The sequence below is a fragment of the Epinephelus lanceolatus genome, chromosome 5, assembly GCF_041903045.1.
Source record: "Epinephelus lanceolatus isolate andai-2023 chromosome 5, ASM4190304v1, whole genome shotgun sequence".
Lineage (NCBI taxonomy): Eukaryota > Metazoa > Chordata > Actinopteri > Perciformes > Serranidae > Epinephelus > Epinephelus lanceolatus.
The window spans coordinates 37,953,017-37,980,712 of NC_135738.1; the positions used below are offsets into that span (position 1 = coordinate 37,953,017).

Genomic DNA, 27,696 nt, shown 5'->3' on the forward strand with positions numbered 1-27,696 from the left:
ATTGAGCATGCGTTTCTCTTGCTGAAGCCAAATCTGAGGGCAAAACACCCAAAACACAAGCAGGAAGTGCAGACGGCTGCAGTAAAGGGCTGGCAGAGCATCACCAGGGAAGAAACCCAGCATCTGATGATGCCTATGTGTCCAACACTTCAGGCAGTCATTGACTGTAAAGGATTTGCAACCAAGTATTAAAACTGACTGTTTAATTGATGATTATGTTAATTTGTCCAAATACTTATGAGCCCTTAAAGTCGGGGGACTGTGTGAAGAAATGGTTGTCATTCCTACATGGTTCATACTACATTTTTGAAAAAAGCCTTAAATGAAAGCTGAGAGTCTGCACTTTAAGCAGGTATTCATTGTTTCATTTAAAACCCATTGTAGTGGTGTACAGAGCCAAAATGATGACAACTGTATCATTGTCCAAATAATTATGGACCTGACTGTAAATATAAAACATGTTTTTGGACTGCGGGTTTGAATCCACCAGCTGTCTGGGTGCCTTCATTGTGGAGTTATAATGTTCTCCCCGTGTCAGTGTGGGTTTTCTCCAGGATCTCTGGCTTGTTGGGGAGGTTAGTTAAGATTAATTTGGTGACTCTAAATTACCCACAGGTGTGAATGTGAGTGTGAATGGTTGTCTGCCTCTATGTGTTAGCCCTGTGATAGTCTGGCGACTTGTCTAGGGTGTACTTGCCGAATGGTACCCAATGTCAGCTGTGAAAGGCTCCAATCCCCTGCGACCCTGTTATGCTTCGTCCATGCACTCACATTAATGTGTGCCCATGTTTTTGTAGACCGCTCTTCCTCTTTCATTTGTTGCTTTGTTATTTCTATATTTTCTTCATGTATGTCCTGCTTGCAACAACCCTATTTGATAAGGATTTTCTACATTCATCAGCATTTCCTTACTTTAGTACCAAATTTACCATTATAACTTTAAATTGTAATTCTCATCGTGTAGCAAGCTGCCCAGTGTTTTCTGCTTGTATCTGTTATATGTGCTGTTTCTGTTCAACCGATGTATTGGAGATGTATAAAATAGAACATTTTAGGCAGCACAGGTGGATATGAGAGGAACATCATGAACAAATCATTTATCCATATTTAGAGTCTGCAATCCACCTAGCCTGCAAATCTCTGGACTGTAGGAGGTAAAAGAAATACAAAGAACACTCACACTGGATAAAAAAGAAACAGGAGATCGAGCATATGCTTATGGATGTATTTTAATAAAAATAATTCTGTCAAAATTAAACAGAATACAATATTTCTTTTTTAACATGTTTCCAGTACATAGGTTTTTTTTTCAATTATCATTTTTCCTTTTTTATATCATTTTAAAGGTTTTAAAAGTCATGCTAAGTAGAGGGTAACTCATTTCACAATTGTTTTTTTTTTACTTTTTATTTTTTGCTAAAACTCAAAAGTCAAAATATGAAATTAAAATCATGATAGAAGTCAATTGTGCACAGCTTGTCTGCGATGCCTAAATCCATTTCTCCGGCCTCTCTGCAAGAAGTCCATGAGGCTTCAGAGGCCTCGGGCCCATTTCCAAAACTGTTCACATTCATCCTTTCCTTGAAACAATCACTGATCACATCAGTGCTTATGTCTATGCAGGGATTAGAGGAAGGGTGCGTGGTAACAGTGCTGAGACACAGCCCAGGCTCAAACACAAAGGACAGCTGGGAGACTTGTTCCCTACAGGTATGCAACAGAGGTTGTTCTTTCACGTACAAGTGTGTGTGTGTGTGTGTGTGTGTGTGTGTGTGTGTGTGTGTGTGTGTGTAACAGAAGTCCTTTACAGCTGTAGAAGCAGATGTCGTGTGTGTACTGTATGTGTGGTTATTAGAATAGTTCCTATTATAGCAGAAGGTCTGTATAAAAACCAACTCGGTAAAAAGTTTGTCCACATACCCTGTAGTAAACCCCACATTGCATATACACATCTCCAGTATTATATCATTCCATATTTCTCTACCATAGACTGAAATTCTCTTATAAATGGAAATATACACTTCAGGATGGATCCACAAGTCATTTGTCAGGTCACAACAAAGCAGCCGAAGTGACAGATCGCCACTGGTCAGACAACATTAAGTCATTGCTATTTGGTAGGAAATAGGTCTGGTGTAAAAACAAAAGACTCTAAATGTTTCAGATAAAACTAAGGTGTGGAACAAACCAGGTTTGTGATCAAAATCCAATCATTGGTCTAGACATAAGGTGAAGTTGAGCCCAATCTGTAATTTTGCAATGAACAATCATCTGTTAAGATACAGAGACAGAAAGCTGATGATTATAATAAAATGTCAAAAATAATAATCCAATACTAAACTCCAATATAACATAAATAAATAACACATTGTGAAATAAATAATCTGAAACACATTTAAGAGAGCCAATGAACTGTGAAATATGAGACATTTTCAAAACTCAACTCAGGAGCTAATGTTAGGGATATTTCCAGAATCACAACACTGTCTAAAGTACTCTGAATTAACCAGACAATGTTAGCTACTGCAGCTAACACTAGCTCTTCACTTTGATGCTAAATAATAAACCCAAGCTCACAAGCGAGCCTGGAGTTAGCTGGCTAGGTAGGTAGCCTTGTTACGTTAAACAAAAAAAAATCTAACAAGTAGTTACTGTGCAGTGTGTCAAAGAGCAGCAACTAGTTGGTTTATTAAAAATGACTAAGTTGCTAGTAAGTTAGTTACTAGCTAGTAAGTTATCTATTAGCTAATAGGTGCTAGCTGGCTAAATTTTGGCAGATTTAGGGGGATAAATTGGCAGGAATGAAACATAATTGTTTTCATTAGTTTATAATCACCTGACACTAAGATTCGTCTTGTTGTTATCTTAGAATGAGCCTTTTATATCTATGTACGGAGTGGGACTTTTTCATAGATTAATAATACAACCTAGACACTATATGGCAAGATGGTGCTTATGCCATCTTGTGCATATGACGAAAAAGTTTTCAAGCTCCTGGGTTTACTTCTGCAGTATCCTTCCCATTGAATATATGCAGTAGTGGGGAAAATGCAGGGAATTTTTATTTTTTTTTTGCTGCAATACCGCAAGTGGCCACTGGGGAAAAACTGGCTGCAAGGCTGAGCAGCATTACTGGGGACCTGCAAACCCTGGAAAAGAGTTATAATTTTAGGACTCCTGGTTTCCTCGTCTCAAAGTAAATGGGTCTTTGGTTAGATGCCTGAAATAAAGTCTGTGGTTAACACAAGCTCAACAGATTCTCACACTTGAACTGAAATATGTCAGTTAATACCCCACTCCTCAATTATAAAGCTTTTATGCGTCTTAAAAAAGACGGTTGCTAACAAGTGGCTAAACCAAACGTCATCATGCCGACCATGGCTTTACAGCCTAGTTGTGGCAGCAACATATAATTCCTGCGACATGTAGTTTGTTTATAGCAAAACGTTAGCTTTTTGTGTTTGCTGATTGCATTTAGGCTCCAAAAATCATAAACGTGGCGTTCATTTGTGACGATTATCTTGTTGTATCTTGCTGTAAGTATTAGTTACCCACAGAGTTTTTTTCTGCAATAATCCAAAATTCCATAGGCTTTTTGACAAGGGGACGAGAGCAACGCTTACTTCCTTGTTGGCCTACAGAAAGATGTCATCCCTGGAACACTCTATAGACCAGCATATGGACTGTATTATTTCACAATTTATTGGTTCAATTATATAATTTTTACTCCATTTATTCAAATGATATTTATTTCAAAATGTATTATTCAGTCACTGAAAAGGTCCAATGTGGAGGATATAGGGAGATAAACTGGCATCAATGAAATATAATATTCATAACTAATTTTTATATTCACCTGAAACTAAGAATTGTTGTCTCTATACTAAGCGGGACATCTTCCATGGAGTCCGCCATGTTGTCCTACAGTAGCACAGAACAAACAACCAAACACTGGCTCTAGACAGGGATGTTTGTGTTTCCGCATTGGCCACCGTAGCTCTCCCATATTCTTGACACACATGAAAGGAGATCTGCAATCTCACCACTAGATGTCACTAAATCCTACACACTTGACCTTTAATATTTAACATTTGAGGCTCAATACAACCTGACTGTCAGCAAGAGGTGGTTGTCAAAAGATGCTGTAGCTGTAATTTCATGCTGTTGGGGGCTAGAAGTGGTATCTGTGTTTTTTTGTACAACTGATCTGATTCCATAAACAGGAGCACTGTGGTTTCATCTAATGGGAAAAACTGAACAATAAAAAGTTGGGACAAACATGTGGTTGTGGGTCACAGAAATAAACTTGTCTATGTCCTCCTCTTCAATAGCGGGTAGGATATAGTCAAGTGAAGTTTATGGGTGAAATGGAGGGATCTGAGTTGGGGGAAAAAGCCCTGTTCCAACACACACACAGCTGGCCTAATAACCTTTGAGAGGTTTGAAATCAAATGCCCCAAATGAAAGAAATATTGTGGCTTACTTATCACAATCACAATTATCACCCTGAAGAAAAAAAAAATCTTCTGGTTTGGCAAATTATTTCAACTCTTTTTTTGAAAACTGTAATTGCGACAGCATATGCACAGCGCAGGAAAGGCAGTGGACAATGTGAGAAAAAAAAAGTAATGAAATCCCCAGGGGTGACTTTTGGCCGTCCACACACTGTGCTTGTTAGTCTGCCTTTGAAACTGATTTTCTTTATGCTGGCATCAAGGCGACCATGATAACAGTGTTATGTTGGGTCTGGAGAGCAGGTGTTGGAGCTGCAGCTGCTGCTGAGCTCTGCCACCTGCAACGACATCACTGATTGGACGATGCTGTGGTTGTTACACTAAAATTAAGGGTCCAACACCTCTAATATTCCAATTAAATGCCTTGTCATCACCATTTCTCCCTGGTTCTCCACTACAGAGACCCTTCAAGTATGTTTTTTCCAAGGATGATGTTTTTTTTTCATTATGTGTCTATGGTGCAAAGTCTTTTATATTTGAAGCATTCCCTTACTTAATTTTTATTTCCAACTTTCTGGAATAATTCAGGGAACCACTTTTCTCACATCAGTCTATTTTCTATTTTATATCAGTGGTTGTTTTTACGACTGTGTCACATCAGCCTTGACCAGAGCTAATGATCTGCTCCACACAATCCACAATTGTTTTTTTTTATGTATTTTTTGGGGTAAAGGACTCAGTCTGTCTGTCTTCTGTATCTTAACAAAAATGATGTTCATAGACCTCAGGTTTTGTGACCTGTAGTCATGGGGGTCACCGTGGTAACCAGATGTGGGTACTGTGGTCTGTGATATGGTGAACAACAACAATGCGAGTAAAATACTGATCGTAGGGAATTAAAATCCACCCATTATTAAAACATAAGAAAAAAATAAAAAGGGGGGGATTTACAATTTTTTTTGTCCAGGATGAGCACAACAAACTGACAAAAAATGAACTATAAAAATGGCTAGATAAACAGAATAATAATTAATTATCTTTAAATAGTGTCACACATTTCTTTATTTGATAATACTAAATTAAAAGGAAGCTTTCTTCTCTCCCGCTCTCCTCTGCTCCTCTGTGCCGCTGGCTCGGTCTGACGGACAGCCAAACACACCAATCACACGCATGCTCTTTCCTCCGTCACCATGACAACTACCTGCTGGACATGCCTTCTCTCAGTGCTACTTAACATTAACCTGTGGAGAGATGGGTAATCATCTAAGCGAGGTAATGAATGAATGTAACATGATTAAACAGCTTGCTTCAATATCCATGTGCAGCATAGAATTGGAGTTTTGCCATTTTCATTTTGTTCTGGAGGAATTGTCCTTACTTTTACTTCATTTTCTGTATGACCACTGTATATGTTATTAAAATGTATTTCATTTTATGCAGGGAATTTACAATAAGGTGGTCCACTGTAGGAAAATAGACTGAGGCAGTAAATGCTGTGTTACATCCTGCAGGAGGGATGCACGATATTGGAATTTTAGCCAATATCCAATATGCCAATATGTAACAACTTATTTAACTGATACCAATATCTATACATCCACTTTTTTCTCCACCTAATTTTAGTGATCAACAGGTCTCTACTGTAGTGGAATTCACATCATATTATGCATGATGGCCCACCAGCAGATGGAGACATGTGGTACAATGCTTTTCACTGTATGTAATATTCATTCATTGTGCAAATTAAGAAAAAGCATGTTGGCCGGTTCTGATGGTTCATCTTAAAGCCAATCTTGGCTGATACCAATGACCGATAGTATTTGGCATCCCTACCCTGCAGCCATACAGTCTTTCCACTATTGATCCATACACTTCAATACGGGATGCCAAAAATGCCAAATGTTACACCCCATAAGTCAATTAGAAAATATAGGAAACCCTGATATTTTTCAACCTAGATATCATTCTGATAACTGTGGTCATTCTTCCTATAGGGGTCATTTTAACTTTGCACTCCCCACCATTGTTGAGGTTTGGAAACTTGAATTTCATAAAACAATGCATCAGTGAAAGCACCTGTTACACACAGAAACTTTGCACATCGTGTGTGATGCTTTATATTGTTTTACTTGTTGTGAAAATCGCAATATGAGACAAAATTAAACGACACATTCGCTCCCTTGCTTCTCTCCACTGTCGCCGCTTTCACCCCATGTCTTGCATTTGCCACCATGGTTACCTGAAGGGGCTGAACTATCCTCCCTCTTTGTCTCTGCACTGTCTCTCTGTCTGTCTGTGTGTGACCTTCATCCTCTATTAAATTTTCCTCCTCCTCCTCATCATCATCTACCTGAATATTACTATCTGACCTGTTGAAAGCAGACTACCTTAGTTATGAAATGATACTGTGCACCCTGTTCCTCTCGTTGTATGTGTTCTGCAGGTTACGCCGCATTCTTTACTGCTTTTTGGTCAATCAGCTCTCTAAAGGCTTTTGATGGATACAAGTAAAACCTTGAAAATCAAAGCGCTTTGGAGTCAGTGTGAAACTGTAATTGACACGATGAGAGGTTGTATTTATTTTTAAACATGTGACATGAAAAATAGGGACCTTGTGTGCAATGGCCTTCGGGGTAAGGATGTTAGAGGAAGCCAATCAGAGGCAGAGAGGGGCAGGTCTTTCCTTCTCTATCCTAGGAAAACACAAATTAACCTTCTGGGCAAACCAAGCCAATTTCACACCTGTTTGTTTACATGTGTGAGGCTGTGTGCTGCCGTAAACACATGCAAGAGAAGTAGGAGAAAACAAGAGACTTTGTTTATTTTATTGCCTGCTAAATAATCTAAGTGCAATGGCTGCTTATCCAGTGAACTATTATGAGGATGATCAAGCATCCTTCAACTTCCCAAAATCAATTGGAAGAAAAACATGTTTACGTAAAATCATGCAATATATGCATCAATAGGTAATAAGTGTAAGTTAGCTGGCAAGTTGCCCTGGAATTAAATCCCTATGTGGTTAGCTGCATATGTTGTTTTGCAGGTGTCCACCTTTCTGAATCTCCACAACAGTGGGAAGTGAAAAGTTAGAATGACCACAATTTTGAGAAAGATGTAGGCTCAAATACAATTCATGAGCTTTTGATTAAAGCTGTAATTAAACTTCTGGATAAAAGATTTTAGTCAGAAACAAGCATTGTCTGTGGCTGTGTGTTAATGCCTTATGCTACATAAACTTGACTCACCTGGACCTGGGCTAGTGCAAAAAGTTGTCTACTCTGGCGAAGGAGCAGGAACCAGACCGGACTCGGGCCATGAGCTGAACACACTCTGTGGCCTGGCCGAGCGCTAACATCAACGGAGGCTGCTTAGGCAGATTTTGGGACTCTAGAGCAGAAAAACACAGTCAGGCAGGGGTGCAACACACACTGCATCAAAGTGTGTGTGCTGGGTTTGACAGGCTCTGTATCTAAGGCAGGAACAACATCAAGCAGTTGCTGTTGTTTTGCCACATGGCTGTTACATCATCATGGTGTTGCAGTACATAAACTGCGGTTTTAGTTTGAATACACATTTGTCATTGTGAAACACAGTATGTGTCTGTGTTTGCTCTTTACCCAGTATGGCGCTGTTGAGTGCAGAGCAGAGGGATTCTCTCTGCGTAGGGTCTAACTGCTGGCCCACGGGGCAGTTCCACGGGTCAGAGTACGCTAGCAGGCTGAATGCATCCTACACAGATGGACGGACAGATAGACAGACAGCCCATATGAATACATTATGTGGCTTCCAAAATTGGGCTTACCTTGGGTTTACCTTCCCTACACATAACCACACACTTCTGGATGCAAGATGAAGCAATGATTGATAATTAATTATACATTAGCAACACAGCTATGAAAAAAGATTGCCCTGAGTGCTTCCCAAATAAATGTTGTCATTTCATAATATATTTTGGGCAATATTGATGATCTCTGGCTTAAATTATGATGACACAAACTACAATATGACTTCAGTCTCAGTAACTAGACACCATACTGAGACCACAAGTGAGTATTGCTGCTAACTTATTGCTAAAGATGAATTATTAAAAAAATATTGAGTTTACTAGACCATGTAGGTCAGCTGAAGTAAAAAGACAGAGAGACTACTGATCAATTCTGTACTTGTCTGTTGCTTGTGGCAGTTTTGTACAAAATGCCACCTAAACCGCAACCAGGTCATGCCCAAGAGTGTATGGAGACCCAGACAAGACCAAGACTTGGAGTGGTTGAGACCAATTCAAGATAAAGACCAATGCAGGGCAGGAGCAAGTTACTTAGACCAGACTAGCCTGAGTCCCACACTTGGGATAAAATGTGGAAGATGCAAACTAAAGGCACTCCTTAAACTGATCTGAAAGATATACATACCAATAAGAACACCCACAAGAAAAAAAAGATTTCTCCTCAGTCACCTCTTTTATTGCCAAACTACATTTATATGTGTGTATTTATGAGCATGCCATGAGAAATGACAACATAAAATAATCAAAAGGCATTGCAGAGGTGAATTTTATGAGTAGGAATGATCCTTTGTTTTCTATGAGCGAACAAATACAAACACTGAGGAGCTGAAAGGAACTTAACCATCTTAATTCAACACTCCTTTTTGGCACGGGCAGTTGAGTGACATCCCCACAGTTGTGTTCTTGACCAGTCTTGAAATAAAGTCCACTTTGTCTGCGACCAAGACAAGAGATCTTAAAAACCTGCTCTCGAGACCAAGACCGATCTTGAGCACTACTTAAACACTGGCTTGCACTGTTGATCTCACTCTAATGAACACTCAATGTAGCAGAGGATTTTAGCCTCTTTCCGCTCACTGTTTCAGCTTTCTAGCTGTGCACAGACAGTCTATTTAAATCCCGCATGTGTCACTTTCATCTATAAAACCTAATCTGTTTGCTGTTGGCACAGTGCTTGGCAGAGAATCATGGATCTGACAAGGAATACACAGATATTCGTCTTACTTTCTTCAACTGGCCAAAAGTATAACTGGATGACAATGTTGCTCTGTGACTGCTCGGTGTGTTAGTGGGTAACAACTTCAATCGCTGAAAGTACAGTATGTCAGGGCGACGTTTCTGTCACTTGACCTGGAGTCCGTCTGACCCCTGGTGGTTAAACATTACATAATGCAACAGTAGACGAAAACTGTTAAATAGCAGGTCATTTCAAAATAGATGTCTTACTGAAATGTCAGTTTCTACGGGCCAATTTTGTTGTGATAGAGGTACTGCTGTAATGCAATTAGTACAAACCACTTTTTGATATTAGAAAACGGTCTGTGTTTAACAAACAACTACAGATGAGCCCCCTGGCAGAGCTTTTATCATTCCAATGCAGCTTCTCGTGTTTTTCCAGAGACTATTGTTCTCAGAGCGGATGCTTATGAATCAGAAGACACAGCCTGCAGTACAGAGTAATTTGAGCCTCCTCCTGTGTACCAGAGAACTGACCCGCTGGTTGTTACAGTTGGGACTCTATCTGCTTTATTACAGCACATCCTAAATCAAACATTGCTCAAATTCCTGCAGTGTGTACAGAATGCTGCCACCAGGATTTTAACTGGTGCCAACAGAAGAAATCTCCTCAGCCCGGTTTTGGCATCACTTTAATCTGTTGTCGCACAGCTGTTTGTTGAATTTGAAAGTGTGTGCACGTGCAGTTGTGTGTCTGTGTTGGTGTGTACCTGTAACATCTTCTTGTGCGTGGCGTTCTTGCCGTACTCGCGGCACAGCTGTTCATTGAGCGCCTGCAGCTCCCGTCCAAACTGGATCATCCTCTCTGTGGCTGCCTGGTTCCCTCCACAAAGCTGTCTGCCATTACTACAACCCTCATCTGCTGGCAACACACATACGTACACATATAATTAAAGTAGACGCACAGAAACATCCTGCTGGAAGTTAAATGTATGTATGTAAATATATATTTTAGGGAAAGAGGTAAAAAAAAAATTGTGCTGTACAAAAGGATTAAGTCGCTAAAAAAAAAACAACACATACACGAGAGGCAACACAACTGTCAGGTACACAACTCACACATTTAGAGACACAACACATAGGCACGTGTCAGAGAAAGCCACATCATGGGGACTTAATGCTAATGAATAAAAGTAGATTTTCAGCCTGGACTTAAATGAGTTATTGGAGGGGGCAGATGTGATTGGGAGGGGGGTGGCTGTTCCACAGTTTGGGGGCACACACAGCAAAGACACAATCAGGCAGCCAGGAGCCCCAGGTCAGCTGACCTGAGGGACTTGGGGGTATAATGAAGGGTTAGGAGGTCTGCAATGTAGGATTGGGCCAGACCACTGAAGGCTTTGTACACAAACAGGAGGACCGTCAAATCAATTCTGAACTGAAGACAGCCAGTGGAGAGAGGCTAAAACAGGTGTGCTTTGGTCTCTCCTCTGGGTACCTCTAAGGAGCCTGGCAGCGGCGTTCTGAACCAGTTGGAGGCGGGACAGAGAGGACTGACTAATACCAGAGGATTCAGAGTTACAGTAGTCCAAACGTGAGGAGATGAGAGTGTGGGTGACTATCTCCAGGTCTTTGTGGGAGACAAATGGTTGATTTTGGATATGGTGCGGAATTGAAAAAAACTGACTTTTGCAACGGCATTAATTTGCTTGTGAAACTTAAAGGCGGAGTCAAATATCATGCCAGGATTTGTGTGTGTGTGTGTGTGTGTGTGTGTGTGTGTGTACCTGTGACTCCATTGCCAATGCTGTTGTCGTCCGGCTGAAGGATCTCTTCGTGTTTGTATGTGCCATTCATGATCCGCGCTGAGGAGCCCTCGACAACCCCGTTGGTATAGTGCTCTGCCTCAATCTCCATCTCACTGTCACTAGACAAACACACACACAAACACACACACACACACACCTCATCAGTTCATTTGAATTTTACAGATAGGGTAACATGACTAAACACAACGCTCAACAGTGGTGATGAAGCTCATGTTAGGGATTTTTACTCATCGCTGGTATTGTTGCGGCTTGTGTTATTTTTACCCTGTGAGTCTGTGTGTGTGTGTGTGTTTTGTCATGGCAAAATGTGGTCCTGGAGACACCTATTGTAGCGAGAACTACCACAGAAGCAGTTTTGAGTACTTTGCCAGGTGTTTATATGTCTGTCTGTCTGTCTGTCTATGAATAGACTTTGTCTCTAGCATCACAACCATGCAAAATGCAGATGGTTACAACTTGTACCCTATGGGGTAATACAACACTTTTGACATTGATGAAACCTGGGGACATGACCCCTTTACAACAGAAGTCCACTGAGGCAATAAACACCAGCATTTAGCCTGTGTTTATCTAAACTACTTATCTAGTCCTTAATTTTACTTGCATATTGTTGAGCGGCTGTGGTTTAGGAGGTAGAGCGTGTTGTTTATTAATCTGATGATAGGCAGTCTGATCTCCGACTCCTACAGTCTGCATGCCAAAGTGTCCTTGGGCAAGATACTGAATCCCAAAGTGTGAGTGCGTGTGAATGTTTAACTGATGAGCCAGTGGCACCTTGTTCCACTGCCTCCGTCACCAGTGCTGGAATGTGTGTGTGAGTGGGTGAATGTGGCATGTAATGTGAAGCGTTTAGAGCGGTCATTAAGACTGAAAAGGCCCTATACCATTTATCATTTAAGCTGTTAATAGCATAGAAGATGCATCTCAATCTTTTAGCTATTAGGTCAGAGACTAAAACGTCATCATCACCTACAATTAGAGGTCTCAAGTTGTGGAAAAGATAAACAGAACTGTCCTTTCAAGATGCTACTGTGTTGTGCCCTGTCATGATATTGCCACATTAACACCATGCTAAGAAACAGATCATATAAGATCCCCTAAAGCCCCTGAAAACTAAATCTTTCTATAACACTAAATATTCAATATGAAATAAGCCACAAAGTGAAAGTTTATTTTCTATTCAGAGTTCAACAATCAAAAACTTGAATCTGCCTAATCAGACTGCGTGGGTGTGTGGTTTATTCTGATTTGAGAGACAGTGTCTAAGAAGTTTAGCAAATAACTCAACAACTGTTGATTCTGATTCAGATGTTGCTTTATCGGTTCACTGAAAGATGTGATGTCACCTTTTTCTGACTGAGCTGCATGCGTTTAAAAACCAGTGAGAAGAGCAGAGACAAAGAGCTCAGACAGGAATCTCTCGAGAGAAATAACCAAAACTGGTCAAACTTTGGCAGACAAAAATAGTGTCTCCATGTAGCAGCACATCACTCACTCAACATAGGACGACATCTAAACTAACTTTGCAGAGATGGAAATAGAATAGAGGTAAAATGGCTCCTGTTTCCTTCTATAAATAATCCAGTGGCACACAAAGTAAAATGTAGTGCAGAACCATAGATGCTGCCAATGTGCTTGTGTGCCAATGTTTTTATTCGCCTGCACTGATTACATATTAATGTCTTAAAATGACTGTGGTAATGATTTATTGATGATAAACTATCCCATGTGGTGCCTTTGATGATAAACTGAGATAATATTTAGCATAACTACAGCATAACCTACATTTCTATGTATCCATGTATTGAGGGTATCTGCTGCATCTAATATCAGAACCAAACCTTACACCATACCTGTTGTACCTCAGCTGTGGTGATAAAGCCAGAATAAAGAAGTCTGTGTTTATCTGCTCTAAATGTAACCGACAGGCCTTCCTACCTGGTTTCCTGGGTGCTGTTGGCGCTGTGTGGCTGACTCTTAGTGGAGTCTGAGGAGTTGGACTCGGAGTAGTTGACGGAAGAAGGGGAGGAGGAGGTGGAAGAGGAGGCGGAGGAGGACACGCTGGGGTATTTGACGCTGCTGCTGCCAGTGCCACTGTGGCTCTTTGACTTGTTGGGGGGAGTCACTCCGTTACTGCAGGTTGGACTGTCTGCTCCTATGCAGGGGGAACAGCAGCAAAACACAGACACATATCTCAATTCTTAGAATAACTGGGACAATCGTACTATTTGGTGTCTGTTTTTCTGGCAATTCCATCTTTGTCAATGTGTTGCTCTTCGGAGAGGACAGAGATTTAGAGGAGATGGGTATGTGTACCTCCGGTGTGCAGGTGTGTGTTGCTGGCTCCGTGGCGGGGGCTGAGGCTGGGTGAGCCAGGGTAACTGTCCTGGGACTTAGGAGAGCGAATGGTCAAGCAGCGAACCTCGCTGTCTGTACCGTTCACCATCTCCACAAACTGACGACACCTAAAAAGCAAGGCATACTGGTGTTAATGGAAAACTACGCTTCTTGGCAGTGAAGGTAGACAAGCAATGCTCGTCTGCAGCATCTTTGTCCTGCATTTAATCCTAAAGGGCAGCTCATTATTTCAAAGGTTTTATATAATTCTGCAGCTTCCCAGTTGAGTTTCCTTTGCATTCAAATTCAGGATTTAAATGTTGGTCAAAGTATGTATGTTTTACATCAAAATGCTTTTTCCCCAAGCCCCTCTGAAAAACTTTTTCTACCATGACCTGATGTGTCCACTGATGTTACTGCACATTGTCATTGCCGTGTATAAACCCACGTACTGCTATGGACAAAAAATTAGTTTGATTCAGAGGGTCACAAACTAAACCACTGAGTCGGTGGTAGACCAGCAACTCCTGTGTGCTGTGAGGTAAAATTATGTTTCTGGCAATGGAGTGTGGTAGCTTTTAAGAGGGCAATATAACAGCTTTGGTTCCCTGTCAGACAGGGCTGTCTGATGGCAAAGTAAAATAGTCTAAATATAGTACACTTAAGATTCAGTGTGTAAGATTTGGGGGAATTTGGTGGCTTATAGTTGGGAGGATTGCAAAACTGCAACCCCCTGATCCTTCCCAGGTTAGAATTCCTTCAGTGTTCTTTGCTCAGGCGGTTTTTATCAGAAGCAGAATTATCCAAAAAGGTTTCCTCCTTTCCAAAACAAACAGACCAGGTGATTAAAATTGGTAGGGACACTGAATAAAGCAGTTTGTTTCTCTGACGCTGTTTGGCATGTTGGAGAAGGGGCGCTAGTGCTTGCTATGTCTGCTCACCTTTCCCAGATGTTCAGGAGGTTTTCACCGGGAGCTGAATTATCCGAAGAGGTCTCTTTCTCTCCAAAACACCCGTTTTATAAAACTGGTAAAAACCACTGAATAAAGCAGTTTCATATTACAAATCAGTGTTAATCTGATGCTGCTTGTTGTAGATGGAGTTCTAACTATGGTGGCTGATGCAAAAATGTGAAATCGCAAATGGCCTTAGCTGGAGCCATTGTTTGGTTTGTCCGTTCTGGGCTACTGTAGGAACATGGCGGTGAAAACGCCAAATTCCATAAACGAGGACCCACTCCCTATGTTTTTTTTTTTTTTTTTTTAGATATTTTTTGTGGCATTTTTAGCCTTTAATGGACAGGACAGACGAGCGTGGGGGGGGGGGGGTCAAGTGACATGCAGCAAACCCGGAGTCAAACCCGGGCCGCTGCGGCAACAGCCTTGTACATGGGGCGCCTGCTCTACCACTAAGCCACCGACACCCCACCTGCTCCCTGTGTTGATATAAACAGCCCATTGTAGGGTAAGGAAAACACAGCAACTCTCATTTTCATGTGATTATACATTAAAGAAAACATACTTATCATATTATATTCCATTTCTGTTGATATATCCCCCTAAATCTTGCACACTGGAACTGATTTTGATTTCTATTTAGATGGTTCATTTTTTAGGAGGCTTAAATACATTTTGCTTTTGCCTGTGTCCACAGCCACCGTGACAGGAACAGTAATTTTACTCCACAGAAAATGAGGAGTTGCTGGTCTACCATTTCCTCTGAGCAGATTGTTAGTTCGTATAACTGTGTGACTTTTGGATCTCAGCTGGCATCCACAGTGGGGGGCTACATTGTTTAGCCTCTGTACCCCGGTACTCCTGTCTACTTATCCAAACTGGGAGCATGCCAACCCCCATCCACTATAGGTAATACACTGATTATGGATCTACATTATGATTATACATGAAAAAAAATCAGTATTGAATTGAACCTACATTGCTGCTTTTTGCTCACTGCTGGATGGGAGTTTCCATTTGAAAAAACAAACAAAAAATCAACAGGGAAAAGAACACAGGTGGAGTTGCCCTTTAGTCTTCAAAACCCTCTGACTTACTTCAACATGAATAGTAGGTTGGGGTTGTGTTCTAACAGGCCGGGATAAAGCTGCTGAGTAGCCTCTATGGCTTCACCCACCCGTCCTGCCAGCACCAGCTTCTGTATTCCTATTAGACAAAAGAAACAGGCTGTTATTTACAGTATATTGATCAAGAGGAACCATGCTTTCACAGCAAACATTTGATAGGCCAGTGTTATCATACATTCAGACCACAGGTCATTAGGAACAAACAATACCCAAAGTATCTCATACTGGACGTTGTTTGCTTCAAATTTATGTTATATTTACAAATATAGTTCATAATAACAATCTGATATGAAGAGCATAAATGATGTTAAGGAAAGTTTGCTTGTAAAACCTAGTGAGTGCTGGAAGTATTCTGCTGTAAAAACAGGCAACTACACCTTTGATTAGGAGAAAAAAATTCAGAAACAATACCAAAATGTGAAATATTATATGTGTGGTTGGCTTGTTCACTCACTCTGTCTGTTCTTTATAGATGTCTGGTCCTCTTGTATCATGGTCTCTGTGGCTCTGGCGAAGGCTGTTGCAGTGGCACAGTACCCATGATGCACCAGATAGCTGGAAACCATACTGGAGACAAAACATGACAAAAAGAAATCGTTTTAAGGTTGAATTTCTTAAGGGATAAGTCTGATGATATTCTATGCTCATTTTTTCAACCAAAGGTCAAAATGTGACAGTCCGTCTCTACAGCGAGCTTATTGGTTCCAACAGGTTGTTTTTAAAGACATAAATCTTTAAAAAGAGGTTACAAATTTATGGTTTCATTATTTAAAAATGCTTCATAATTTTCTAAAAAAAACTGGGCACTGTAGTTCATAGGGAACCTTACTCAAACATGAGTAAATAGTGCATTTGTTGGGGACTATTTTCAGCAGTGATCTACTGAGGATTTACAGCAGGACAGCGTATGTAGGACTGGGTCAAAATAAACCACAGCGCCAATGTCATGGTAATAAAGGAATATGTCACTCAGTTAAAACAGTGATGCCTTTTTAACAGTTTATTTATTTTTTTTACCGACGGAGCTCTACGGCACAGATGACAAGATATATCGCTGTTATATATTCACAGATTTTAGATGAAGCTATGTTGCAGGATCACTAAAAAAAACAGTGTCCTCATAGTGACAGGTACAGTACAGGCCAAAAGTTTGGACACACCTTCTCATTCAATGCGTTTTCTTTATTTTCATGACTATTTACATTGTAGATTCTCACTGAAGGCATCAAAACTATGAATGAACACATGTGGAGTTATGTACTTAACAAAAAAAGGTGAAATAACCGAAAACATATTTTATATTCTAGTTTCTTCAAAATAGCCACCCTTTGCTCTGATTACTGCTTTGCACACTCTTGGCATTCTCTCGATGAGCTTCAAGAGGTAGTCACCTGAAATGGTTTTCCAACAGTCTTGAAGGAGTTCCCAGAGGTGTTTAGCACTTGTTGGCCCCTTTGCCTTCACTCTGCGGTCCAGCTCACCCCAAACCATCTCGATTGGGTTCAGGTCCGGTGACTGTGGAGGCCAGGTCTGCCGCAGCACTCCATCACTCTCCTTCTTGGTCAAATAGCCCTTACACAGCCTGGAGGTGTGTTTGGGGTCATTGTCCTGTTGAAAAATAAATGATCGTCCAACTAAACGCAAACCGGATGGGATGGCATGTCGCTGCAGGATGCTGTGGTAGCCATGCTGGTTCAGTGTGCCTTCAATTTTGAATAAATCCCCAACAGTGTCACCAGCAAAACACCCCCACACCATCACACCTCCTCCTCCATGCTTCACAGTGGGAACCAGGCATGTGGAATCCATCCGTTCACCTTTTCTGCGTCTCACAAAGACACGGCAATTGGAACCAAAGATCTCAAATTTGGACTCATCAGACCAAAGCACAGATTTCCACTGGTCTAATGTCCATTCCTTGTGTTTCCTGGCCCAAACAAATCTCTTCTGCTTGTTGCCTCTCCTTAGCAGTGGTTTCCTAGCAGCTATTTGACCATGAAGGCCTGATTGGCGCAGTCTCCTCTTAACAGTTGTTCTAGAGATGGGTCTGCTGCTAGAACTCTGTGTGGCATTCATCTGGTCTCTGATCTGAGCTGCTGTTAACTTGCGATTTCTGAGGCTGGTGACTCGGATGAACTTATCCTCAGAAGCAGAGGTGACTCTTGGTCTTCCTTTCCTGGGTCGGTCCTCATGTGTGCCAGTTTCGTTGTAGCGCTTGATGGTTTTTGCGACTCCACTTGGGGACACATTTAAAGTTTTTGCAATTTTCCGGACTGACTGACCTTCATTTCTTAAAGTAATGATGGCCACTCGTTTTTCTTTAGTTAGCTGATTGGTTCTTGCCATAATATGAATTTTAACAGTTGTCCAATAGGGCTGTCGGCTGTGTATTAACCTGACTTCTGCACAACACAACTGATGGTCCCAACCCCATTGATAAAGCAAGAAATTCCACTAATTAACCCTGATAAGGCACACCTGTGAAGTGGAAACCATTTCAGGTGACTACCTCTTGAAGCTCATGGAGAGAATGCCAAGAGTGTGCAAAGCAGTAATCAGAGCAAAGGGTGGCTATTTTGAAGAAACTAGAATATAAAACATGTTTTCAGTTATTTCACCTTTTTTTGTTAAGTACATAACTCCACATGTGTTCATTCATAGTTTTGATGCCTTCAGTGAGAATCTACAATGTAAATAGTCATGAAAATAAAGAAAACGCATTGAATGAGAAGGTGTGTCCAAACTTTTGGCCTGCACTGTATGTGTTTGAGTGAGTGTGTGTGTGTGTGTGTGTGTGTGTGTGTGTAGGTGTGGAGACTGAATCTTACTTCTGCAGGACGGCCTGCCACTCCCCCAGCCTCTCTCCTATGGGGAAGCGAGCGATCATGCCATGGATCTTAGCCCGCCATTCGCTCATGTAGTCCTCGATGTCGAAGACAAATGGCTGCTGGCCAAAGTTAGCGTCTACGATCTCGCCCGGAGTTTGAAGCCCCACAGTAGGGTACAGGTTGGGCTGGTGGACAATAAAGATAAAAAAGAATCCCTTTTATAACAGTCAGTTTTCAGTTTTCAGTTTTCAGCGTAGCTTAAAGAACATAGCCCCCTGTCCCAGTTGTGTCCACACTGCAAGAAGTGGAATAATCTACTCTCCCAACACAAAGGGAACCTTGGTGACACAAGTGTGCAGTGAATGGTCAAACAAATGCAGCATTGGCCACCATCATTTTAAAAATCCGTTAGCCATTCAAATAACAGACAACCCAAAAAAAGTTTGTAACGAAAGAAAAAAAGGAAGAAAAAACAAATAACTGGACTGACAGTGAAGTCAAGGCTTTACTGAGCATATGCAACGGGGGAAATGCAATGCAATTTTGACTCATCAAAACTAAATATAAGAATCTTTGATAGCATGACGTTGCTACACCAACTGCTGGCCGGCTTATGTCACTTCAGCATTCCTAAGTATGTCGTTCTCCGGGAAGCTCCCCAGTGGGCAGTTCCCCTATAGGGTGTTCCCAGAACTGTTTGGTCTGAAAACACCTTAAGTTGCATTATCTTAAGAGAGTAATAAGCTGAGTGCTAGTTATTAGTTTCTGGTGGCAGCAGGCTTGTTTGTCTACAGCTTATCAACAAGGACACTAAACAGTGCCTTTTTAATGAAATACATATTTTAGAAATTGTGGTTTATAAAATATACTAGAAATGCAAATAAGAACTCAATGCCTAAGCCTCACAAGTTCTTAGCAGCATTGGTTATGGAAAGCCTCAGGTCACAGCTTGTTAACTTCTTGTATGGAAAACTGTTGTTGGGTAAACAGACTGGCAAACGATATAAACTGTAAACTGGCTTTTTACTAGGCTATCATTAAATTACAGGGTTCAGTTAGACTTTTCCTTTTGGTAAATGCAAAAACCACCAACAGGGTATGAAATTAACACCAACACCCAGTTGAATGCTGTTTAGGTTTGACAGTGGTCGGGAACTCCATCTACTCTTGCAGCAAATGTGGCCTGCAGCCAACTGTGATCTTGAGTTCCTGTTCTATTCTGAAAAGCCATTCAGCTGGTAAAACAGTTAAAGTGGCTGTTTGGGGTTTTTTGTTCCAGTTGCTGCAGCCACTGGACAAAAAAAGTTCAGTTTCCAACCCAACTGCCAACATAAGCTGCAATTAGATATGAACCTGCATGGTCAATATCCAGCTATGTATGTTATTATACACTCTGTCAGTCATTACAGTTACAGGAATGGTATGATAACAATCATACGGGTCCGGTATCATAATATTAGCTTAATGTGTAGAAAAGTGAGATGTACATGTAATTAGCTGAAGGTTGTACTGTATATTTTCCTCAAACATTATCTCTCATAACAAAGACAAGTATTTTCATGGCTGCCATGCTGCTATAGAGTCAAAACTCAGGCAGTAATGGAGGGAACTGAATTCAGATACATCAATGAAAGTACAGCAATAACAAAGTTTAATAAGAAACTACGGTGCTGGTAGAATTTAGTTGGCATAACATTAAAATGATGCGCAAATAATGGTACTTACAGGGAGGTCTGTGAAGGCTACACCTAAAGGATGAAAGGACAAATAGTTTAAGTTAAGTTTACATATAAATTAAGCAATAAAGAACAAACTATCCATGACCATGTGACACAATTATAATCAGTTCATATACAACACACAACATGTTCACCTACCTAAACTGATGCCATTTTTGGTGTAAAAGCAAGTGTTGTTGATGAGGTTAACGCAGCAGCCAATCACATCCCCTGTGGTAAATGTTGGGCCGTATGGTTGGCCAGTCCCGGAGGAGCAGAAGGAGTGGCCATCATCTCCATGGTAACCGTATGAGTGCTTGTCCCATCCTAAAATAGGACAAGGATTAGGATTAGTTTTGTTATTTTATACTGGACCTCTTGTGAAAAAATGTGTTGTTAGCCAAACCCCTGTGACTAAACACTGGAAAGGCTTGATCTGTGCGCATGTTGTGTCACAGCATTTAGTCTGCTTCCTATTCAGTCTGATACTGCATACGTCAAGTGAGCGCTGCTCAGTATAAACGGTTTCTGAATCTCTGAGAGCATCTGAGGTGAAGTGACTTGCCCCGGGTCACTCTTAACAGTAGCTGCTGCTGCTGCTGCTGCTGCTGAAGGAGGGGAGACAGTTACTCATTGACTTCTGCTGCTCAGATTTTCCCATCTGACTGCCTGCAGGGCGTCTCATGAAAATTCACACAGACACACACACTCTTTCTGGCGCTGGCATGCGTTGCAATGCTGTGGGTGACCAGCAGGAGGATCTCGTCTATGTAAAGAAACTGGTGAGTCACTGCCAACAGGAACAGCAGCTCAGGAGGCTGAACCAGGAGAATATAGGGGGAGAAAAGGATGTCATGACTTGCTCATTAAACTCCCTAATTTCTTGTTCCTGCTGGTACTGATGCATGTTTATGTAACTGTGCGTGATTTATTCATCCAGACTGTTAGTTACTGCAGCTACAGAGTAAAAATCCCAAAACTCAGTATACCACACAGTGTATTTGGTAATGCTTTACAATTTTGATTATTTCCTTACAATTTCCAACTAGGTTCTCTGGAAAGAACTAATAACAATGTGAAGGAAAATAAAGACAGTGCTCAAAAGGTATTTTTCACAGCAGACATTTTGACTTGTCACTGTAGGAAAAGCACAGGTGTAACAAATAAGTAACAATGGCTCCATCTTATAGCATTAACAATAGCCCTGAGACAGCAAGCACAATACCTGCACCTTGAAACTGAAGCAGCATTCATTCATTCTACTATTTACACCTGTGCTTTTCCTACTGTGATGTGTCAAAATGTCTTCCGTGAGATAAGCCTTTCAAAATTTTACTTGGTAACATAAAGCAGAGGTTCACAATGCTTTTTGGCTTGTAATCCCTTTAAAAAGGAAGGAGTATGTGTTTGTGACCTCTCATCAAAGGTCATGGCCTCAGTGTGGACATGAGAGTAAATTTTCCTTCAGTTATTGTTTTCTTGCAGGACTAAAGAGGTCAAAGTATGCAGTATTCATCAGAGAGGAAAAAAAAGGCAAGGAAAACTAGAAAAGGGGAGGAAAAACCAGAATTACCACCTCACAGTTGTATTCCTCCATGAACCAGTCAAGTTACAGTTGACATAAATTTGTGTGAAAACATGGATGCTTCGTATGCATCTTCCCCCCGGCAGCACAGAACACCTATAGAGTATGATACTGTGATACCCTATGTTTATCCATATTTGTGTATTTCATACAGTAATTACAGAAATTGCAGTTATATATTCTATATAATCAGCACAGTGTCAAGGTGGGCATCCAAGATGAGTGTCACCAATTCAGTATCTGACCAAATGTCTCCCCACCTGTTGCTGAGTTATGCTGTTGAGTAATGGCTATAAAAATGTTTTTGCAGAACATTATGATGTCATAGTGAAATTGACCTTTGACCACAGTTTTGTGAGAAGCAGTGTCATAATCAGCCAAAGAATTCTTGATTTATAGTCAAAATCATGTTTTGTGAGGTGACAGTAACCTTGACTTTTGTCCTTCAATCACCAAATTCTAATCAGTTCATTCTTGAGACCAAGTAGACATTTGTGCCAAATTTGAGGAAATTCCCTAAAGGTCTGAGATATCACATTCATGAGAATAAAACAAACACAGGGTCACAGTGACCTTGGTCTTTGACAACCAAATTCTATTCAGTTCATCTTTTAGTTAAAACTGTCCGTTTGTGCCAAATTTGAAAAAATACCCTTAAGGTGTTTTGAGATATCACATTCACAAGAATGAGAGAGAAGAGGTCACAGTGACCTAGACCTTTGATCTATTACCAACAAAATCTAATCAGTTCATTGTTGAGTCTAAGGGGATATTTGTGCCAAATTTAAAGGCGTCCTTAACATATCGCGCTCACGAGAATGGGACAGACAACCTTTAAACATAATGCCTCCAGCCACTGACAGTCATGGCTGGAGGAGGCATAAAAGTAAGTCAATTGGTCCAGCCAGGAAATAAAAACAAACTCTAATGTTAATTAGTGAGCCCTTGTGGTGGTGGTCAGCTGATTTTTTACTTTGGATAGAGCCAGGCTAGCTGTTTCCCTCTGTTTTTAGTCTTTATGCTAAGCTAGGCTAAGCATCTCCTGGCTCTGTCTTCATATTTATTGTACAGACATGAGAACAGTATATTGATCTTCTTATCTAACTCTCAGCAAGAGAGCTATTTAAATGCATTTTAAATATTGCTAAGTATGCTATTTTAAAACAACATGGGCGCTAGCTGTGAAAATGATAACTGCATCGGTCTAAATCTAGCAATAACAGCTGCGCTGCGCGCCACTTTGCGCCAGGTGTAAGATAGGGCCCTTATAGTCAGTAGGCCTGCAGCAGCTGAACACATAATAATGTATTTGTGTACACACAAGCATACAATTCAACATATACACACATTAAAAGTTTTAAACTATAATCAAATAATGCAAAAATAGTTACTCGGTTACCTATAATTACACTACATACTTTTTCTGGATAACTTGCTTTGAAATTGTTCAAAAATTAAAAGGACATTACAGATTACATTACAGACATTAAGTTTTCATGCTCTTTTTGAATTTAACAACAGGAACCATAAAGCATTGCATAAAGTATCTTCATGACCCTTCAATATTAAAGTAGGTTATGGTTCCCAAGGCCTTCAAAGATGAGAAGGCTTTCATAAGTATGTTTTCAGTTCTAATTTTAAATCACTGCACTTAGCCATTTCATTCTTTTCTGTCAATGAAACCTCAAATAACCTCTGAAAAGGGAGAAAGGCTCTGTGTGCAGAAAGTACCACAGAGCAAATGTGTTAGTAACTACAACATGAACATGCAGCACAGCCAATGTGTAGGCTGACCGCAAATAACCTTTTTATATACATGTATACTCACACCAGTCTTGGCTGTAAAGCAATCTCTGCAGGGTTATATGTGTCCAGCAGTCTGCTTATCTAAGAGATACAGCAAACTGACACCAGACAGATTCTTTTATGCCTGCGGAAGCTAAAATACATCCTCAAAAATGGCATTTTAGGCCCAATCCCATTTCTTACTTTTACCCCTACCTCTAACTACAGAGATACAAGGATAGTGGTTGAAATCTTCCCATATGAAACTGGAGAACAAGACAATGAGACCCTGATACGACACCAATAGTTGTCAATGCAGTTTACTTATATGGACATGTCTATGACAATAATGGTATTATCACTATGACAAGTACCATTCATCTGATGGAGACTGTAAAGCATGGATGCTTGCGATTCCCTCACGACTTACGTTTCACACAATCAACTGATCAAGGCCGCTAGCATTGCTCCGTAAGCTAAAGTTAGCCATCCCTGCTCCTGCCCTGCCAGTTGGCACCGTAGCCTGTATATAAAGATGGATGACACATCTCCTTACCCCCACTGTACAGAAGTGAAGCTAAAATACGCCGGACGCTGGCGCTACCATCTTGCTCTGGTGATGTAATTCGGATCAAAAGTTTGGTTTCTATGGTCTCTATGGTATCAAGTTTCCCGCCCATACAGCCATCCAACCAATCGTGAGCAGTGCCACTGAATGTGAGCCCACTGACTGGCTCATACAGTTGTCAATCATGTTGTAAAATCCCCAATTTACAGCATTTAATAGCTAATTAAAAACCAAACTTGTCAGGAAAAAAACATGGATATACGTCAACATGCATACGGAGCCAGAGTGTGCGACACTTGTGTGTGCATTACTTTTATATTTTAAACATGCGGGGCTCTCATGCACAAATCAGCAATAACAATGTAATGTTAGCTAGCTAGGTAGTTAGGTACTGAGACATTGGCATACTACTAGCAGTTTCTTTTGTTATGCTTTCTTTAAAAAAAAGAGGACCATAGCTACTACAATGAAACGACATTAAACTAAAATAATACAATGGCTATTGCAATTTTTAAATTTTTTAAACAAAGAAAATACATACATTTGTGTGTTTCATTTGTTGCTTGTGCAGCCATCTTGCCAATGATTTCTCATAACACTCAAGCTGGAGGGAGCCTCAGAAAAAAACCTTCATCTGGAGAGCCATGTAACACTTCGGCCTCCCCCTCTACCTAAAAAAGAATCTGGACACCCTACCCCCAGCAAGAACATGCAAAATGAAGGGGTACAGGCAAAGTGGTAGGGGCTGTATTGGGATTGGGCCTTAGGGAAGAGAAAAAGACTTTCTGTCTTTCTTTGAATGTAACATCTCTCTAACAGAGAAAACAAGACAGATCTCAGTCAGTTTGTTTCAATGAATCTAAACCAGCTGTCTAATGCCATGTAAAACATAGACTGGATCTGTATCTGTAGATCATATCTCTGTGATTTTACTCCAACAAAGAGCTGCCAACAAGGCAGGGCTCTGACATCTACAGCATGAATCCCCTAAAGCGAGAGGAAACAACTACATTTGCCAGCATCAGAGATACACTTGCATTTATTTGGACAACAAGCTTGTCATGCCTTAAGTTTGACACTAGTCGAGCTTTTCTCAAGTTCCTCGTCCTGGACTGACCAAGCTGAGTGAGAGGGACCTGAACCCAACAGCGTTCAGCTACAGCTCACTGCTGCTCTGTCAGTGTCTCTCCTCAATCACAGCTTGTCTGTCATTGCCAAAAAGCAATGCGGGGTTAGTGAAAGTAGGTCGTGGGTGAGCCGAGATATTAGATGCGTACTTGTATATGTGTATATGTGAATCTGTGAGCATGTAATAAAGTATTAACCAATGCCAAATGTGTGAATTTGTTTTTGTGTCTATGTCATGTGCATTTGTGTGTTTCTTTTTACTTGGGTGCATACTGTGCTTTCTCCCCCATGCATTATTTTGTGCATATGTGTATATACTTCTGTGTGTGTGTGTGTGTGTGTGTGTGTGCGTGTGTGTGTTTGTGTGGTGAGGTATTAGATTAATCTGCTGACAGGGATATTGCCTCTAAAGCCAGGCTCACTGCTCCAACATGCTAATGAAATGGGCAGGCCTCCACAGCAGGATCAGACACAGAGGTCAGCAGTGGAGAACGTTGTACTATTAAGGGACACACACACACATACTATACTGTATATAAACACAACTGAACGCATGAGTTCACCATCACAGATGGACATAAAAGTGTGCACAGACACACACAGGCGAGTGGGGACATACACAAACAAGTACACTCAGAGACGCAATCAGTCAGTCCAGGATGCACGCAGATAAATCCACACAGTTCGGGACAAACACACACTGGCACACAAACACACTGAGTCAGTCAGAGTTAAGGCAATCAACAGTAATCTGTCTACCAGGGCTACAGACCATCTGTAGTGGAAACCTAGCAACCAAAAATATTTTCATAACTTATGTGTGAGCAGGTTTGGAAAACACGTCCATCCATGCAACGCTGTTCCACGCTATTCCACCCTTTGTGTGACATTTGACACATGTGAATCAAGAAGAGAGGAGAATGAGTGATCTGTGTGTATGTGTGTGAGAGAAAGTGTGTGTGTGGATCAAGAGTCTGCTGAACTGGCTGCCCTGGTATCCACAGCATTCCACAAACCTCAGCCACTGAACTGATCTTGACTAGTCAATAAGCAGGTCAAACAGCCTCAGCCAGGAATGGAAGCCCCAGAACGTGCTTGGTAGGAGCAGAGGAGTGGTCTGATTGGTTGGATGAGGCAAGGGGCTTTATTCAGGCTCTAGGCTTGCTATATGACTACTACACTTCCACCCATGTCATCAGGGATCGCTGAACCATTCACGGATGTCATTGTATGAGTGTGTTGGTGTGTGTTTGCGGAGTCTATAGGGACATGGTGGGCATAGGGTTGAGGGCATTGCCATTTTGTTGGCAAATAAATTACAGAAAGTGAGTGCACAGCATACAATAAAAGTTTATGTGTCAGTAGACAAATCTTATAAATCTTTATAGTAGCACCTTTGTTCTCTGGATCCTGGCAGTGAACAACCATGGTCTCAATTCAACTTTATTCACACAAGTAAACAAATTCGCTGGAAAAATACAACATGTATAGAATGACTTATGCTTGGCACATAAGAAAATAAACAAAGAAGCTGTTCAGTAACTGTAATTCAGTGTAATTCGGTCCAGTTTATTCTATCTTTATCTTAAGAATAGAGACTATGGTTTGGTCTAGTTTAGTTGTACTAGTTATTTCATACTTAGTGGTTATGTTTTGTTTTGTGCTAAATTCTAAAAAAAAAAAAAAGAGTCTACAAAACACTTTAATTAAAGGGGAACTCCACAGATTTGTTTTCACAGGCAGCGTAGTACCTATCATGATAATTAGTTATATAATTTTATCTGTGTCTCTGGAGCAGCTTTGTAATAGGTAAAACAAGCCTGAAGTTGTCAGAGCAGCCTCACTGGGTTGCATAGTATTGTATATTTTGGCTATGGAGACAACAAATTTATGAGAAAGACCAGGTTACACACTGGGTTATGGAGTTTGAAAGATGTAGGAGTTTACCGAGCAGGGAGGGTCCAATGACCCTACTGAGTTTATTATGGGAAGTGAAGGATGATAGAACCAACATTTTTGGGGCTACACTGAGGCACACTGTGGATTATGACAACTCGTGAAGTTTTGCATGTGGGTCTCTCTTTTGTCTTACCAATCCTGTAAAAGTCACCTAAATTCAAATAAAAGGTCCATCCAAAGCCCGAAGTAAATTGAAAGCTGTTCTTAGTCCACTTTTAGTACATGTACATGCATGGTCTCTTTGTTTCCTCAACAGTCAGGATCACTGTCAGTGCTTCTTTCATTAATTTATGCAAGTTTCAACATACTAATATGAAAGCTTTTTTTAAAAAAAATCTTTGCCTTAATATCTTCTTGACAAAAGATGCTATAGATGGCCAGAACTGGGACTGATTAGCTGGAAAACATGATGGGACCATAGCATAAAACCTTACCCTGTCCAAATTCAAAGTAGATGACAAT

General features: G+C 40.8%; 1 protein-coding gene across 2 annotated transcripts in view; it reads right to left on the bottom strand.

Moving 5' to 3' along the window:
- Positions 1-3,186: 3,186 nt before the first annotated feature.
- Positions 3,187-27,696, bottom strand: part of ranbp10 (RAN binding protein 10) — a 50,248-nt gene continuing 25,738 nt past the window's right edge. The window contains exons 4-15 of one of the 2 annotated variants that reach the window (XM_033635020.2): positions 20,369-20,536; positions 20,217-20,239; positions 18,492-18,676; positions 16,118-16,230; positions 15,634-15,742; positions 13,560-13,708; positions 13,182-13,398; positions 11,202-11,341; positions 10,185-10,333; positions 8,072-8,183; positions 7,700-7,841; positions 3,187-5,695 (exon numbers count right to left, since the gene is read on the bottom strand). In XM_033635020.2, the coding sequence (XP_033490911.1) occupies positions 7,711-7,841; positions 8,072-8,183; positions 10,185-10,333; positions 11,202-11,341; positions 13,182-13,398; positions 13,560-13,708; positions 15,634-15,742; positions 16,118-16,230; positions 18,492-18,676; positions 20,217-20,239; positions 20,369-20,536 (1,496 nt within the window). In that variant the 3' untranslated portion in view covers positions 3,187-5,695; positions 7,700-7,710. Of the gene's footprint in view, positions 5,696-7,699; positions 7,842-8,071; positions 8,184-10,184; positions 10,337-11,201; positions 11,342-13,181; positions 13,399-13,559; positions 13,709-15,633; positions 15,743-16,117; positions 16,231-18,491; positions 18,677-20,216; positions 20,240-20,368; positions 20,537-27,696 lie in introns of both variants that reach the window. The other variant, XM_033635018.2, reaches the window with a different exon arrangement.